This window comes from Lepidochelys kempii, chromosome 14 (genome assembly GCF_965140285.1).
Source record: "Lepidochelys kempii isolate rLepKem1 chromosome 14, rLepKem1.hap1, whole genome shotgun sequence".
Classification (NCBI taxonomy): Eukaryota; Metazoa; Chordata; order Testudines; family Cheloniidae; genus Lepidochelys; species Lepidochelys kempii.
Genome location: NC_136393.1, coordinates 50,344,747 through 50,362,296, shown reverse-complemented (window position 1 = coordinate 50,362,296; position 17,550 = coordinate 50,344,747). Strand labels below are relative to the sequence as shown.

The 17,550-nt window shown below is 54.2% G+C and overlaps 1 protein-coding gene across 1 annotated transcript in view; it reads right to left on the bottom strand.

Moving 5' to 3' along the window:
• LOC140904481 (uncharacterized) overlaps positions 1-17,550 on the bottom strand; it is a 32,969-nt gene that overhangs the window by 3,878 nt on the left and 11,541 nt on the right. The window contains exons 13-17 of the mRNA XM_078848395.1: positions 12,404-12,546; positions 9,622-9,804; positions 5,513-5,594; positions 5,031-5,080; positions 4,092-4,265 (exon numbers count right to left, since the gene is read on the bottom strand). Coding sequence (XP_078704521.1) covers positions 4,092-4,265; positions 5,031-5,080; positions 5,513-5,594; positions 9,622-9,804; positions 12,404-12,546 — 632 coding nt within the window. The remainder of the gene's footprint in view (positions 1-4,091; positions 4,266-5,030; positions 5,081-5,512; positions 5,595-9,621; positions 9,805-12,403; positions 12,547-17,550) is intronic.

Here is a 17,550-nt window from a genome sequence, read left to right as displayed (position 1 = left end):
AAGTATCTAGGGGGTGGAGTAAGGGTGTATGATCACTGCAGAGCCCTAGAGGGCAGGTGTGTGCAGGGGTCTGGACACAGAGAATGGCCGACACCCTGTTTCCTGGCAACTGATGGCCTGGGCCCTTCCCCCCTGCAAGGTGAGAGCTAAAATGTTGGAGAACAAAGGAATCCGGTGACCTCCTGGCCCGGGAAAGGAACAAAGCCCAGAGGAGGAGGGGCTGGAGGGAGTTTCAGTTTGGGGCTGGCTGGGACATGGAGAGAAGGGCAGACGGGGTTGTCTGGCTCACTGCCCCCCAAAATGGACCCAGCTGAGGGGTCCTGTTCTCTGCACCTACAAGCTCTGTGTTAGACCATGTTCCTGTTGTCTAATAAACCTTCTGTTTTACTGTTTGGCTGAGAGTCCCGTCTGACTGCGGAGTTGGGGGGCAGGACCCTCTGGCTTCCCCAGGACCCCGCCTGTGCGGACTCACTGTGGGAAGCACACGGAGGGGCAGAGGATGCTGAATGCTCCGAGGTCAGACCCAGGAAGGTGGAAGCCGGGTGAGCTGTGTGTCCTGCAGACAGGCTGCTCACAGGAAGGCGACTGCCCCAGAGTCCTGACTGGCTTCATGGGGAGCAGTTCCAGAGCATTGCCCAGGGACTCCGTGACAGGTGGGGAGGGCAGGGAGCTTAGACCGCAGCCCTGGGGATCCCTGCAATACCCCCCACACAGGGCTGGGTGCGGTGCTGAGGCAGGCCAATGCAATGGGGGAGAAACACCCCATCATGTCCCTGAGCAGGAAGCTGCTGCCCTGGGAGCAGGGCTATGCGGCCATAGAGAAGGCCCTGGGTGGGCTCTTAACAGGCTGCAGCCGGATCTCTTTGGGGCCACTTGACTGTGTACAGGGACCACTCGCCCTGTCACAGCTGAACCAGATGAGAGGGGCCAATGCCAAGCTCCTGAGGTGGAGTCTGTCCTTCCAGGATTATGAGGTGAGAGTGGTGCTTTGTCCCGGAGAGGGAGGCCTGAACTTCCCCAGGTCACTGGCTAAGGTGACCCTGCTCAGTTCAATCTCCATGCCGGGAGACATGTGAACGTGACATTCTGCGTGTAATATCATATCTCATTGACGGGTGACAGGGCCAGAAAGAGTTATTAACTCACAGACTGACGTGACCCAGGGCTGAACTGTAAAGACTGGTTAGGAAGATCTGGAAATGAAGAGAGGTTTGCAATGCAGCCGGCATGGTTAGAGAGAGAAGGGGAGCTGCGTGCTCAGGTCTTGTGATGTCAGCAAACAAGTCTTGTCTATGGCTGTGGCTTTGATCCAAAGATCAAAAAGGCATATTAATATTTAGGAAGACACTGGAGGGAACTAGTAAGATTGTCTCTATGTCTCTGGGAAGGTTGTGATAACCTGTGTCTGAACTGTTTAATGGAGAAATGACCCTGGGCTAATTGCCAGGATGTTTGGGAGGAGGAAAGTTAAGCCAATTGTTTTCTCAGGCCAAAAGGCTGCAGGAAATGTATAAAGACCCCGGGACCCGATCCTTCTTCATCTCAGATCTGTTTTGGGGTTCAAGAGGGGGAAACCTTAAGCCATAAGGATTGAGATCCCCAGTCACTGACTGGAGTCACCCTGAATATGGACATTGGACTATAACCTGTGGACTGTTTCTAGACTCCACATTCTACAGGCCATTACCCTCTGATCCCACTGAGGATTACCAAAAGAAACTACACCATATGCTCAAGAAACTCCCTGAAAAAGCACAGGCACAGACCTGTGCAGACACATGCCTAGGAACCCCGACCAGGGGTATTCTATCTGCTACCCAAGATCCATAAACCTGGAAATCCTGGACTCCCCATCATCTCAGGCATTGGCACCCTGACAGCAGGATTGTCTGGCTATGTAGACTCTCTCCTCAGGCCCTACGCTCCCAGCGCTCCCAGCTATCTTCGAGACACCACTGACTTCCTGAGGAAACTACAATCCATGGGTGATCTTCCTGAAAACACCATCCTGGCCACTATGGATGTAGAAGCCCTCTACACCATCATTTCACACAAAGATGGACTCCAAGCCTCCAGGAACACTATCCCCGATAACGTCACGGCAAACCTGGTGGCTGAACGTTGTGACTTTGTCCTCATCCATAACTATTTCACATTTGGGGACAATGTATACCTTCAGATCAGCGGCACTGCTATGGGTACCCGCATGGCCCCACAGTATGCCAACATTTTTATGGCTGACTTAGAACAACGCTTCCTCAGCTCTCGTCCCCTAACGCCCCTACTCTACTTGCGCTACATTGATGACCTCTTCATCATCTGGACCCACGGGAAGGAGGCCCTTGAGGAATTCCACCATGATTTCAACAATTTCCATCCCACCATCAACCTCAGCCTAGACCAATCCACACAAGTGGTCCATTTCCTGGACACTACTGTGCTAATAAGCGATGGTCACATAAACACCACCCTGTACCGGAAACCTACTGACCTACTGACTATTCCTACCTACATGCCTCCAGCTTTCATCCAGGACACACCACACGATCCATTGTCTACAGCCGAGCTCTACGATACAACCGCATTTGCTCCAACCCCTCAGACAGAGACAAACACCTACAAGATCTCTATCAAGCATTCTTACAACTACAATACCCACCTGCTGAAGTGAAGAAACAAATTGACAGAGCCAGAAGAGTTCCCAGAAGTCACCTACTACAGGACAGGCCCAACAAAGATAATAGCAGAACGCCACTAGCCGTCACCTTCAGCCCCCAACTAAAACCCCTCCAACGCATCATCAAGGATCTACAACCTATCCTGAAGGACGACCCATCACTCTCACAGATCTTGGGAGACAGGCCAGTCCTCGCTTACAGACAGCCCCCCAACCTGAAGCAAATACTCACCAGCAACCACACACCACACAACAGAACCACTAACCCAGGAACTTATCCTTGCAACAAAGCCCGTTGCCAACTGTGTCCACATATCTATTCAGGGGACACCATCATAGGGCCTAATCACATCAGCCACACTATCAGAGGCTCGTTGACCTGCACATCCACCAATGTGATCTACGCCATCATGTGCCAGCCATGCCCCTCTGCCATGTACATTGGGCAAACTGGACAGTCTCTACGTAAAAGAATAAATGGACACAAATCAGACATCAGGAATCATAACATTCAAAAACCTGTAGGAGAACACTTCAATCCCTTTGAGATTTAAGGGTGCCAATTTTGCAACAGGTTTCAGAGTAGCAGCCGTGTTAGTCTGTATCCGCAAAAAGAAAAGGAGGACTTGTGGCACCTTAGAGACTAACCAATTTATTTGAGCATAAGCTTTCGTGAGCTACAGCTCACTTCATCGGATGCATAAAGTGGAAAATGCAGTGAGGAGGTTTTTATACACACAGACCATGAAAAAATGGGTGTTTATCACTTCAAAAGGTTTTCTCTCCCCACACCCCGCTCTCCTGCTGGTAATAGCTCACCTTACCTGGTCACTCTGCTTACAGTGTATATGGTAACCCCCATTGTTTCATGTTCTCTGTGTATATAAATCTCCCCACTGTATTTTCCACAGTATGCATCCAATGAAGTGAGCTGTAGCTCACGAAAGCTTATGCTCAAATAAATTGGTTAGTCTCTAAGGTGCCACAAGTCCTCCTTTTCTTTTTGCAGATACAGACTAACACGGCTGATACTCTGAAACCTGTCATTGTTATGTTGTATGTGAGCCTGTGTGAGTCTTACTGTTTTGCTCTGAGGTCAGACCCAGGAAGGTGGAAGCCGGGTGAGCTGTGTGTCCTGAAGACAGGCTGCTCACAGGAAGGCGACTGCCCCAGAGTCCTGACTGGCTTCATGGGGAGCCGTTCCAGAGCATTGCCCAGGGACTCCGTGACAAAGAGAAACTGCAACTTACCCTTAACTCCAGCCAGGGCCGCCCCACAATCCCACTGCCCACGTGTGGCCCAACATCCTCATGGCACCTGACATTATGTCTTTGCTCCCCCATCTCTCTATTTCTGCCCCCTCCTGGGACCTCCAGATGCCCCTCCTCATCCCCCTGCCCTTCCTGTTCCAGACCCCTTCATTACCCAGGCCTCCCTCGGCTGCGAGCTGCACCCCAACGGCACCTCGAGGGGATTCGATGACACCGGAGTGAATGGGGAGGACTTTATCAGCTTCGACGCGGACGCAGGCAAATGGGTCGCTCGGCAGGGGGACAAGCTGGCGCTCTACGCCCAGGACCTTCTCAACCTGGATAAGAGCACAGCCATCACGCTTCAGTTTCTCCTGAGAATGACGTGTGTCAATCAGATCAAGAGCTTTGTCCAGCATGGGAAAGAGTCTCTGGAGAGGCAAGGTGAGGCTGGACACCACTCGCTGCCATGCAGCCACCTCTGGGGTGGGGTGTGTTTGCTGTTTATACAGAGATCCCGCACCCAGTGCTCCTATGCAGCCATCTCTGAGGTTGGGCATGGGGGCTGTTTGTACAAAGATCCCTCACCTTGGACTGAGATGCAGCCACCTCTGGGGTGGGGCAGGGGGCCGTTTATCCAGGGACCCCTTGCCTGGTGTACAAATGCAGCTATAGCTGGGGTGGAGCACCGTAGCCATTTCATAGCTGCACTGCACAGCCGTTTAGGACAGGAAGTGAAGGGGGATTCCCTCACCACTGGTAACTGCAGGGGACAGAATTGGGGCCTGGCCAGCACAGTGGGGCCAACGCCTGACCCCGGGGGATGGAGCTGGGCTTGGCTAGTGAGTCCCTGAGGCTCAGACTGAATCGTCCCCTCTCCCCCGCTCCGTCTCTCTCCCCCTGTCTCAGAGCGGCCGGTCGCCGTGGTGTTTGCCCGAGCGCCTTCCCCAGCCGGGACCCCCGCGCCGTTACTGCTGGTTTGCTGGGTCACCGGTTTCTACCCCCGGCCCATCCGCGTGGCCTGGCTGCAGGACGGGGAGGAGGTGGGGCCGGGCGGGCGGGTGAGCTCCAGCAGGATCCTGCCCAACGCGGACCTGACCTACCAGCTGCGCAGCTCCCTGGCCGTGGAGCCGGGCGACGGGCACAGCTACGCCTGCCGGGTGGAGCACAGCAGCCTGGGGGGCCAGAGCCTGCTGATCCCCTGGGGTAGGGGCACGTCCCCAGGGGGGTGCGGTCGTGGTCTCTGGGGGCTTTTCCTGCACGTCCTGAGTGGGACGGGGGTGGGTCCAGGCAGCGGGATTCGGGCGGAGGGAAGCAGAGGGGTGAGTGAGGGTTGTGGGGATGGACCAGGGGGAGCAGGATGGAGGAGCTGAGGGGGACGGGACAGGACTGGGATGGGGGAGCAGAACTTGAGGAGGTGGGAAGGTGGGGGGAGAAAGGGGTGGGATTGCGGGGGAGGCTGAGGGAACACGGTCAGGGGGGCTGAGGGCAGTGGGTCGGGTGGCTGGGGGGGACTGCGGGAGAGGCGGAGGGACCAGGGCCCATACTCCTGTCCCCGTTCCCAGCATGGCACCCCCTGTTTTACAGGGCACAGCAGGGGCTGGGGCCCCGGCCTGGCCGTGGGCATCACCCTGGGGGCTCTGGCCGTAGCCGCCGTGGCCGCGGTGCTGTGGAGGAGCAGACGCAGGTGAGTCCTCTCCCTCTCAGGGGTGGGGGTGGGACCGTTACACCCCCTAACCCATCCCCTCTGCTCTCTCCTTCCAGGGGCTACCAGGACGTTGGACCAGGGGAGTCCAGGGCCTGAAGGGGCGACACCAGCCCAAGCGTGGGCATTGGCCCCTCTCCTGGCGACTTGGACCTGTGCCCTGCTCTAAGCGATTTGTCCTGAATTGATACTGTTGCCGGCACCCAGTGCCAGAGGCAAGCGGCAGCAGGGGTTCGCTGCCCGGTATGCGTCACCCAATAAACACAACGGGGTGGAGAAGCAGAACGGTTTATTTGGAGCTCCAAAGAAGGTGCAGGGAGAACAGAATCTCAAATCCTGCCCACGGAGCCGGCAGAGTCACATACCTTTCTACTCCTCATCTCTGTTGCATTACACATCAGCCAAGTAAACTGCTTCGCCTTACATGGGTTACAACAATACTTTTTCCAGCAACCTTTAACGAGCATTTTAGCAATTCAAAACAACAGCACAGCCTGCTTAGCCTTGTGATTAACGAGGCAAATAAGCGGTTATGGCCTTGTAGCTGGTTCCTGCCGTTATCCTAACGTGGCACCAGCTAAACCTGCACAGAACAGCTCTGTCTGCAGCTGCAGCATTATGTTGGGAGTGCAAGGGCTTTCTCAGGCCAGCCAGGACTGAATTCTGTGAAGGGGGGTTGAGCAAAGAGACTGCCTCAACACTCATGGCCTTCCATCCCCTCGGCTTACCTAGTGGCCATGCCCTGGGACCCCAACAATACTCTCAGTTGTGTCCCGCCAAAGGCCGCATTGTTACAAGGGCGTAGTCGTGCTGGATCCACAGAACCAGGTCAATTAAGCTCTGGATCAGAACCCCACGCTATCCAAATTTGAATTTTGGTATTGTTGGTTAAAGATCAGTAACCATAAGCCAGAAGGAAGGTGCTGAAAGGGAGGAAAGGGCTCGTAGGGGGCGTATGGAACTGCTGGCTGCTGAGGAGAGGGTTCAAGAGATGCAACAAGAAACTGCCAGACTTCAGCTCCAGGTCAAAAAAGCAAGGGAACAACAGCAGAAACTATCCCCTTGAAAGTCCAGTTTCTATCAATGTTGGCATGTTGTATTATCCTGAGCAGTTGTCTGTGTTGAACCAGTTTTGCTACGGCCAGGGAGAGGGTGACTCTAACCTGGGAAAGGAGGCAAATAGCTGTTTGTCTGTGAATGAAGTTTCTGAATGTCTGTCTAATGTCTCAGAAGTGAATCTGGAATTAGATCAAGCATAGAAAGATCTCATTGGTCAGGACAATGTTTCCCAGGAGTAGATTAAAGTGGATGGTCAGGGTGAAGCCCTAACTGAGGAAGGAAAGGGGAGATTTTTGATGGGTGGTGGATTGTGGGCAAGTACAGCTTGTAAAAGTGAACCTCAAAAGGGTGACTGTGGTTTGCTGGAAGTAGCTCCGTGTAGTGTGGAGAACAGCAGGTTACGTGGTAAGGAAGCTGCCCCACTTTCCCAGTATTTGTCTGGAACCAGCCCTGGGTGCTGGGATGAGGGAGAGGAGGACAAGGAAATTTTGGAGGAGCCTAGGCAGCCTTGTGAGCTGATGGCTGTGTCTAGTCAGCAGGGCGGGAAGGAGAGGAGAGTGGAAGAGGAGTGTCCCTGGACCTTACCTGTTAGCTGGGTGGAGAATTGGGACAGGGAAGGAAACGTGCCTGTGTCTGTCAGGGGTATTGACTTGCCTGTGGAGGGAGCTACCCTGATCTCCAAGCAGTTGTCTGTGACCAGCCTTGTGTGCTGGGACAAAGGGAATGAGATCCCAAGCTGTGTGTCTGGTAAAGGAGAAAGTGTGTCCGGCTCTTCTTGGTCTGTGGAGCAAACAGAACGGGCCTTTCAGCCTGTGATGGTTGAGGGTCGTGCAGTTGTCTCAGAGTTGGTTCTGGATACAGCTAAAGCCCAGAAAGGGAATGGTCCTAAGTTTGTGTCTGCTCAGGAGAATGGCCCTGTAACTAGGTCACATCCAGTTAGTGTCTATGTAAAATCCCAGAGACCAGACAATTCTGGTTCTTGTATTTTGCCTGTTGCTTGTGTGTTGTTGGGAAAGGGTGTCGCAACTCTGTCTAATCAGGGTGAGATCCTAACCAGGGCACAAGGAGAGCATGAAGGTGATTTGGTTGAGTTACCCACTAACAGTGTGGAAACTTGCAACAAGGAGGAAAGTTGCAGAGGGAAAGAGGGTACCTCTAACCTTTTATCTAGTAAGTCTATGAGCTTGCCTGAAAGGAGGTGGTGTAAAAATCATCTGGATGGGCCAGAGGTGATTCTGGATGTAAGTGAGACCCAGAAAGAGTCTGTTGTTGCTCAGAAAAATATTCCTTTAGGGCAAGCCTGAGGTGAAGAGGGTAAGGGCAGAATTTCTGTGAGGGGTGAATTGTTGCTCGAAGAAGCTCCTAAGGAAAATAATCCTCATGGTACTTTTGCAAGCAGTTTGCTGCAGCTGAAGGGTGTGAAAGTGATTTAATCAAGGAAGTTTCAGTTCCTAACAGCCAGAAATGTTCTGTTGTGAATGGATCCACTGACTTTCCTGTTGAAGGATCCAGTGTGGATAGCTTTGAGGAGGTCTCAGATGGGGTGAAAGCTGTTTAGAAAGTTAAACAGTCCTATAACCAAGTGGCTGTGTTTGGCCAGCTTGTTGGGGAGACCAGGTTGTTGAGGGAGGAATGTCTCCATGCTGGTTCTGTGAGTGAACAGTATGTGGCCCAGGTTCAGAGGGAAGACTGGGGAGCTGAGTCTGCAGAGCAGAACAGCTGGGCAGTTAATCTCTGGAGAATGCAGGGAAGGGCAGGTCAACTCTCACCTCTCAACACTTGGGATCTGACTTGTAGTCTCTCAGTGGACTTAACGTATAATACCATGTGGAAGCAGAGGTTGGTAATGGAAGGACAACAGAACCTTGCATCTAACATGCCAGTGAAAATGGATGGTATCTCTTTAAGACAGAGTCCAGCCTTGGAATTGGTAACAGTTGAGAACCTGAAAACCAGTAAAGAGGCTAGTGGGTGTGTTGATGAACATTACCTGGCTGACAGAGGGAGAAAGACTTGCTAATAGCTGTTAGCACAGAGAGCACACCCAATGGATTCTGTTAAGCAAGAGAAATCAGGGTTTGATCCTTCAGGGCAAGGAGGAAAGAGAGAACTTAATTTTGCAAAGGGAAGCCACAGGGTAATCCTAAAGGGCCCAAACCCCAATGGCGTTGGGCCAAAGGCGTGGCAGAACAAACATGATTGTAGATGGACACTTGCATATTGCACACCACCACATTGCTTTCCCGGCTAAATGCCAAGATCCCTGTACTATGGACTACATTAATGTTATTAAGATAATGTTGAAATAAGAAACGGTACAGAGTTCAAGCATAGAAGTTTCTGGTTGTCAAGGGGATAAGGTACAGATTATCAAGGGGTGCGAAATTCGATTTAGGAGCTGGTGGAGTAAGGATTACATAATAATCTGCAATCTCCCCGACTGGGGGTAAAAGTTTAACCGGTCAGAGTACAGACATTGCGATATGGGGGTAAGTTATCCACATAACAGCTATGTTCAGGTGTGGAGTATAGTGAGTGGATACGATGGTGGGGATGGGTCTACCCTCATTTGGTGGGATTTAATGTTCAGTGGGTTTACGGTTCCAGTTCATACGGTCCAATGGGGAAAGGCTCTCAGTCCCTTTCCCATAGTGGGTGCACGATGTCGTACCGGCTCACTCCTCCTGGTACTGTCGGTGGCCGGTGATGTGCTCGATGTAGATGTCCCTGGACCATCGGATGGTGTCCGAGACCATGAGGCGCCGCATGAGCCGTGCGTAGCGTCGACTGATCCCGCAGGTCCGCAGCACACGCTCGTTGCAGGGGTCCCAAGTGCCCAGGGCTCCGACGATCAGGGCATCCAGCTGCACCTCGTAGCCCTTTGCTCTCAGGGTGTCAGCCAGAGGGGCGTATTTTTCCAGTTTCCGAGCTCGGGCTTCTCGGAAGGCCGGGGTCCTATTCTCGAAGGGGACCGTGATGTCGATGAGGATGATCTTTTTCTGGGCCTCGTCGGTGACAACCACATCGGGTTGCAGCAGGCTGTCAGTGCCGGGGATGGTGCAGTTCACAGCGACCTCCCCCAGGCTTGGTGCAATGGCTTTCACTAGGTGGTTCTGGATGGCGTTGTGGCGCAGCTGCCAGGCTCTGGAGTGGGGCTTGCAGCTGCACAGGACGTGGGGCAGGGTCTCGTTGGAGTAGCCGCACTTCCTGCAACGCTTGTCTCGGTTCCTGTGGCGGACGGCTCCGTTGAGCGGGACGCAGTTGAGCCAGGCGCAGTGGATCTACACTGGCTCGCTATTAATTGGGTTCCAATCATTTGTCAGAGCTTGTATGGATAAAGTAGCTATGTTCTTTAGCTCTTGGCAAGATCACATGACACCTACATGCTGCAAGAGCAGATCCAATCCACTGTTTTTCTAACCAAGTTTTACCTTGAGTTTGTAAAGAGATTCAATCATGTTATTGAACATGACTTTGATAAATCATTTCTGTTGTACACTGGTACGGCCTCTAACCCAATACTTGCTGTAGTAAGACAGAACCAAGGAGGGGGAGCCCTTGGGATGCAGTCAGTGATGTTTGTGTCATCCCTTCCTGCATCCATTTTGCGTTGGGGGTGTGACGTTATCGACACAAACTGGGACCATATAGATCATTGTTGCAACCAAGGTCCCGTAGTGGCACCAAATCTTGTACAAAGGAGGTCAAATAAGGTGTCTATGAAAAGGTTACGATTTGCTGGTTATGATTATGCTATCTGGATGCATGTATCATTTTTGTATTTAAAGTTATAAGTACAGTGGAGTGGCATCTTACGCAGGGGTTAGGTTCTAACATCAGCGCATAAGGCGAAAATCACGTATAGTCAAAATTACTCTTGAAAATCCCTTAAATCGCCATAAAGTACAGTATACTGTACATGGTTTTGTGTCTACAACCCTGTACAGTAATATGTATAAATATATAATGTATACAGTAATGTACATTATATAATAAAGAGTACATATGCAAAATATAATTTTACAGTGCTGTACACACTCCGATGATTAGTCTTCCTCTTTCTCTGACAACACTATTGCGGGGTCGTCAGGGCTTGATGTCGATCCAGGAGACGGCGGTGACGGAGAGCTTGGGTGACGGAGAGCGAGTCGTAGACGAAGTGGTTGGCTCCGGTTCAGCTCGAGAAGTTGATTGCGTAGTCTCGTCTGCTGCTGGTTGTTTTTCCTTGAAAACCATGGTGATTGGCAACTGTCGCTGTTGTCTCTTGAGCTGCTCAAACATTTCTTGGTACGGTCTCAAATCATCCGTAATACGATGTGTGATTTTGAGGCTTCGTTCCATAGAGGGATCGCATTCACAAATTAAATCATTCAGGTGTTTTGCTGCTTGGAACATGTCAGCAAATTGATGAAGATTCCAATTTGCTGGCTCTTCCTGTTCATCGTCATCATCTTCGTCTTCTGTAGACCGTTTAGTCAGTTCCTCTAACTCTTCATTAGTCAATGTTTCTCTATGGCTCTCAATTAATTCTTCAATTTCTTCCTCAAGGATGTCGACGAAGCAGGCCGGCTCTCCCGCTGTCGTGAAACGCACCTAGCTCTGCCCCAGCAAGGTGCCGGGGGGACTTTGTGGTGCTCATTTGGGGGCAGGTGGTTAAGGGGTTCCTGAGAGAAAGTCTCCCCGGGGGACCTTAGTGCTCCAGCACAGACCCTGGGCTGAGCAGCTGAGCAGAGGAAGCTGGGTCTGTCCCATGCCCCGGGGCAGCGCGGGTTGTGGGGGGAGGCACTATCTTAGCTCTGCATTTCCTGCTCGTGGGCTGGGTGTTTTGTGGTTCGCAAAGGTGTCAGTTTTCAACGTTCAGGGAGGACAGGTGGCACCGTGAGCAGCCGACACGCTCCTTCCACAAAGGCCTTCGGTAGGACACGTGGCCACGAGCCGGGTCAGGGGCTGGGACACGGGGCCTTTCCCCTCTAGGGTGCGCAGGCTACAATCTGGCCCCAGAGCTGGGGGACTGGCTCAGTGGGGTGGAGAATGGGACACGGGGCCTTTCCCCTCTAGGGTGCGCAGGCTACAATCTGGCCCCAGAGCTGGGGGACTGGCTCAGTGGGGTGGAGAATGGGACACGGGGCCTTTCCCCTCTAGGGTGCGCAGGCTACAATCTGGCCCCAGAGCTGGGGGACTGGCTCAGTAGGGTGGAGAATGGGACACGGGGTGTTTCCCCTCTAGGGTGCGCAGGCAGGTGGAGCAGGTCGGAGTGTGGGGGCATGCACTTTTCTGGGGCCCCCCAATTGGCCAGGGCCCTGGGCATGGGCCCCATTTGCCCATTGGCTAATCCGCCACTGGCCCCAGAGTGTGGGGACTGGCTAGTTCAGTGGTGCGAGAAAAGGCATACACGGCCTTTCCCCTTTAGGGGGTCCCCGCTCCAATCTGGCCCCAAGGCAGGAGACTGGCTGGCTTGGGGGAGTCAGGGAATGGCCAATCAAGTGGCATCATATTTGTCACCCTGTCAGGACCCACTCAGTCGCTGCTGTGAGTGTGTCAGTTCTCAGCTCCCTGCTGGGTTTGGGGAGTGACCCCCTCAGACCGCGCCATACTCACAGCCCTCTCCTGCATCCTTAACCGCTTTGTTCATCAGACGGATGAAGCTGGACTGGTAGCGATGGATCAGCAGCTCCAGGTCCTGCCACTGCTTCGGGGTCAGGCCCGCTGGGCCCAGGGCTGCAGGAAGCGGATCTTGCAGGGGCTGCAGTCCAGGGAGTGGGTCTCCAGGTCGCCCAGCAGGGCCTTCAGCTCCATGTCCGCGGAGCTGGCGCTGGGGAAGACGATGGTTTGGAGCAGCCGGAGGGTGAGAGACGCTGGGGGTGGGGGGTGGGAAGGAAAGGGGAGGACGGAGCAGGGTGAGGAACAAGATGAATCAGTGCCAGTCTCCTGAGCACCCCTCATCCCTGGCATCAGGTCTCTCCCTGCCGAACCCATCTCCCCCTGCACCCCACAAGCCCAGCATGGTGCTGCCCCACTTTGACCCTACGATGACATCCCCTACCCCCCCCCGTAGCGAAAAGGTCCAGGTGGGGGGTCCCCACTTACCAGCCAGGGCCCCCAAGCCCAGGAGAGGAGCAGAGGCATAGCCTCCTGGCAGGGGACCTGAGCTGGGCTGGGGAGCAGGGCTGGGGAGCAGGACGCGGGGCTGGGGTCACCCACATGTTCTCGGTTCTGCTCCGGGCCACACATCTCAGCAAACTTCTGCATTTCTCTGGCTCTGCTCGGAGGTGCCCCCCCCCCAGCCCTGGGCCAGTCAGGGCAGGAGCAGACGGGGGATCCCCCCCTTGCGCCAGGTTTCAGAACCAGGCCCTGTCCCAGGCTCACCTCAAGGACGTGAGAGCAGGAAGGGCAGGGGGTGTATTGCTGCTCCCAGCACGGACACCCCAGCACTGTACGGGGCCCAGCACCCCCTCCTGAGTCTCTGCCCCCCTCCGGAGCGGGCCGGAGACCCACCGGATCAGGGCTACGGCCCCAGCTCGGGAGCAGGCGGTGGGAGGACCCATTGGGGGCCAGATCCCCACGGGGTCTCACTCTTCCTCCAGGGGAAGCCCCATGGCTTCCCCACCCCCCGAGGCTGGACATCTGGGCCTGCAGGCCCCCTGCTCCCCGCATGTGCCCCGAGCTCTGAAGCTCTCCCACCTCCCCAGTCCTGGGGAAATGCCGCTCGGCCCCCGCGGAGGGGCAAGGACGTGCAGATCTCTGGGGGGCGGTGGGGGCTAGGTGTCCCCGTCCGGATCTGCCATTGTCTTCTCAAGAGCTCCGTTGATCTGGGGCCTAAGATCCGGACAGCCAGGGACCACCCCCACCTGTGCCTTAGCCTTGTCCGAGAGCAAACGGTCTCCCCCCCCCCGGAGACCCGGCCCCCCGGCCGGCCCCTTCTCCCCACGCACACTGGGATGGGGAGGGCGTGGGGGGGATCCCACCGGTGCCCCACCCTGTCACTGGTGGGGGCGCCCCCAGACCCCCTCTGCCAGTAACATGGCCGTCGGCTGGGGGGACAGCCATTGGCTGGGGGGACCCTGGGGCTCCCACGGGAGCGGGGGGGGCACGGCAGCGCGCCCCACCTCCCACTGTCTTGGCGATGTCCATGACTCGCCCCGCCCCCAACGTCTCCCCCACTGCGAACCCCAAACCCCTCAAGACCCCAACGGGGGGGGTCAGAGAAGGGGGACAGAAGGGAGGGGACGGGGAGAGAGAAGGGGGGGAAGAGACGGGTGGGTGGAGGGAGGGCAGGACCCCCAGCCTCCCTCCCTGCTCGTTCGCCCCCCCTTGCCAATAGCCCCTCCCCTTGCCAATAGCCCCTCCCCTCCCATTAGCCCCTCCCCCCTTTCCAATAGCCCCTCCCTCTCCCTCCCCCCTTAGCCCTTCCCACTCCCTCCCCTCATCCGTTCTCCTTTCCTGGTTCTTCCCCCCCCTTTAAAGCCGGGCAGCCAATCAAGAAGCGTCGTCCTTTAATGCGTCACTAGTTGCCGGGCAGAGTCAGCCGAACAGACGCGGGGAGGAGGGGGGGAAAGGGCGGGAAATGGGCGGTGAGTCAGCGCGAGGCGCCGACGACCTCTGTGAGGGGAGGAGGGGCCAACTGTCACCTGAGGGGAGCATGGGGGAGGGGGAGTCCTCTCCCCCACACTCCCTCCCATCAGCCCCGCCCACTCCATGGCCCCTCCTCCCCCTGCCTCTCTCAGATCCCGCCTCCTCTCTTTCCCCTCCCTCCCCCTCAGGCCGGGCGACCAATCAGAAGGTATCACCGCATCACTCGTCACTAGTTGCCAGGCAGAGCGCCCCTGAGCAGGGGAGCGGGAGGGAGCGCAGGGCCCTCCCCAGGGTTTATTGTAGGGTCGCCCAAAGGTAGAAAAGGCTCCAGCGACCCAGAGTGTCCATGAGGCTCCATGGCTGCGGCTTGGAGCAGCCAGCCCTGGCCCCCGCGGGGGGAGTCAGCCCCGGGGAGCACAAACAGGATCTGGCCCAGGAGCTGACGAGAGCCGACCCGCTCAGGACCGGCCACCGCCATCTCGGGACACGACCTCCCGGGGGGGACTCCACAGCCGCCCCGCCGGAGCGCGGCATTGCCGAAAGGGGACCTCCACGGAAACCCGGGAACGGAAAGGGCCAGCCCCAGGCCGAGATGCGGCAAGCTGCTCGCAAACTTTCAAAACGCCGGAAGGGCGGCTCCCGTTCGACGTGTGCCCCAAAGCAAAACCATACGAAGAGGCCCAACACAGAGCCACCGTGGCTAGCTGACAAAGGGAAGGAAGCCGTGAGAGGCAAAAAGGCCTCCTTTAAAAGTGGTCGTGAAATCCCAGGGAGGAAAACAGAAAGGAGCATAAACTCTGGCAAGTGAAGTGTAAAAGTATGATTAGGGCGGTCAAAAAAGAATTTGAAGAGCAACTAGCCAAAGACTCAAAAACTAACAGCAAAAATTGTTTTAAGTAGAAAGCGAGGCAACCAATCAGTGGCGCCGATGGACAATCGAGGAGCTAAAGGAGCACTCAAGGACGACAAGGCCATTGCAGAAAAGCTAAATGAATCCTTTGCATCGGTCTGCACTGCAGAAGATGTGAGTGAGATCCCCACGCCTGAGCCATTCTTGTTAGGTGACAAATATGAGGAACTGTCCCAGATTGAGGTGTCATTAGAGGAGGTTTGGGAACAAAGTGATAAACTAAACAGCAATAAGTCACCAGCACCAGATGGTATCACCCAAGAGTTCTGTAGGAACTCAGATGTGAAGTTGCAGAACGACGAACTGTGGTATGGGTAGCCTATCGTTTAAATCTGCTTCTGTGCCAGATGGCTGGAGAATAGCTAACGTGACACCAATTTTTAAAAAGGCTCCAGAGGTGATCCTGGCAATTACAGGCCAGGAAACCTAACTTCAGTGCCGGGCAACCTAGCTGAAACTTTAGTCAAGAACAGAATTATCAGACGCCTAGATGAACACAAGTTGTTGTGTTTAAGCAGTTTTTGTAAGGGGAAATCATGCCTCACCAATCTACTAGAATTCTTTGATGGGGTCAACAAGCATGTGGACAAGGGGGATCCAGTGGATATAGTGTACTTGGACTTTCAGAAGGCCTTTGACAAGGTCTCTCACCAAAGGCTCTTAAGCAAAGTAAGCGGACATGGGATAAGAGGGAAGGTCCTCTCATGGATCGGTAACTGGTTAAAAGACAGGAAACAAAGGGTAAGAATAAACGGTCAGTTTTCAGAATGGAGAGAGGTAACTAGTGGTGTCCCCCAGGGGTCTGTACTGGAGCCGGCACCATTCAACATATTCATAAATGATCTGAAAAAAGGGGTAAACAGTGAGGTGGCAAAATTTGCAGACAATACAAAAGTACTCAAGATAGTTAAGTCCAAAGCAGACTGCAAAGAATTACAAAGAGATCTCTGAAAACTGGGTGATTGGGCAACAAACTGGCAGATGAAATTCAGCGTTGATAAATGCAAAGCAACGCATGTTGGAAAACATAATTCTAACCATGTATACAAAATGATGGGGTCTAAATTAGCTGTTACCACTCAGGAAGGAGATCTTGGAGTCATTGTGGAGAGTTCTGTGGAAACATCCATTCCATGTGCAGCGGCAGCCAAAAAAGCGAACAGAATGTTGGAAATCATGAAGAAAGGGATAGATAACAAAATAGAAAATATCATACTGCCTCTATATAATTCCATGGTACACCCACGTCTTGAATACTGCGCACAGATCTGGTCACCCCATCTCAAAAAAGATCTATTGGAATTGTAAAAGGTACAGAAAAGGGCAACAAAAATTATTAGGGGTATGGAACGGCTTCCATATGAGGAGAGATTGAAAAGACTGGGGCTTTTCAACTTGGGAAAGAGGTGATGAAGCGGGGATATGATAGAGGTTTATAAAATCATGATGGGTGTGGAGAAAACAAATCAAGTGTTATTTACTCCTTCTCATAACACAAGAACAAGGGGTCACCCAATGAAATGAATCAGCAGCAGGTTTAAGACAAACAAAAGGAAATATTTTCTCACACAACACACAGTTAACCTGTGGAACTCCTTGCCAGATGATGTTGTGAAGGCCAAGACTATAACAGGGTTCAAAACAGAACTAGATAAGGACGGGTCTATCAATGGCTATTAGCCAGGATGGGCAGGGACGCAACCCCATGATCTGGGTGTCCTTAGCCTCTGACTGTCAGAAGCTGGGCATGAGCGACAGGGGATGGATCACTTGATCATTCCCTGTTCTGTTCATTCCCTCTGGGCACCTGGCCCTGGCCATTGTCGGCAGACAGGATACTGGGCTAGATGGGTTTCAGAGTAGCAGCCGTGTTAGTCTGTATCGGTCTGACCCAATATGGCTGTTCTTATGCTCTTCAGCTCTCATGTGTGCCAGGGCTGTGGTCACATGGCTTTGTTATTGTGGCATTGCTCATGAATGCCAGAGCTGCAGTCATTTAGGATTGTTATCGGTCACAGTTTAGCCCCAATGTCGGGGGCGGCTGTTCTATGGGGCTGATGGCGCAGGTGGCCAGTCCTGGACAAACCGTCGTGAACCTTAGGCGTTTGTTGTGCTCACAGGCAGGCGTCTCTGTCGCGCCGGGGGACGCTCTGTGACGTTGCCGAGGACGAGACCCGACTGATGGGAGCTCACGGGACCCTTTGAACCCATGGGAGCGTTTTAAAGGGCGGTGGGTTTCCCAGGGGGTCCCTAGGGAGAGGTGGAGGTCAACTCCTCTGAGGCAGCAAGAAGTCAGCCTGCCCCGCTTCGCAAGCAGGAGGGGACGGTGCTCTGCAGCTCGCCTGGCACACCAGGGCAGGTGCGGAGACCCAGACTG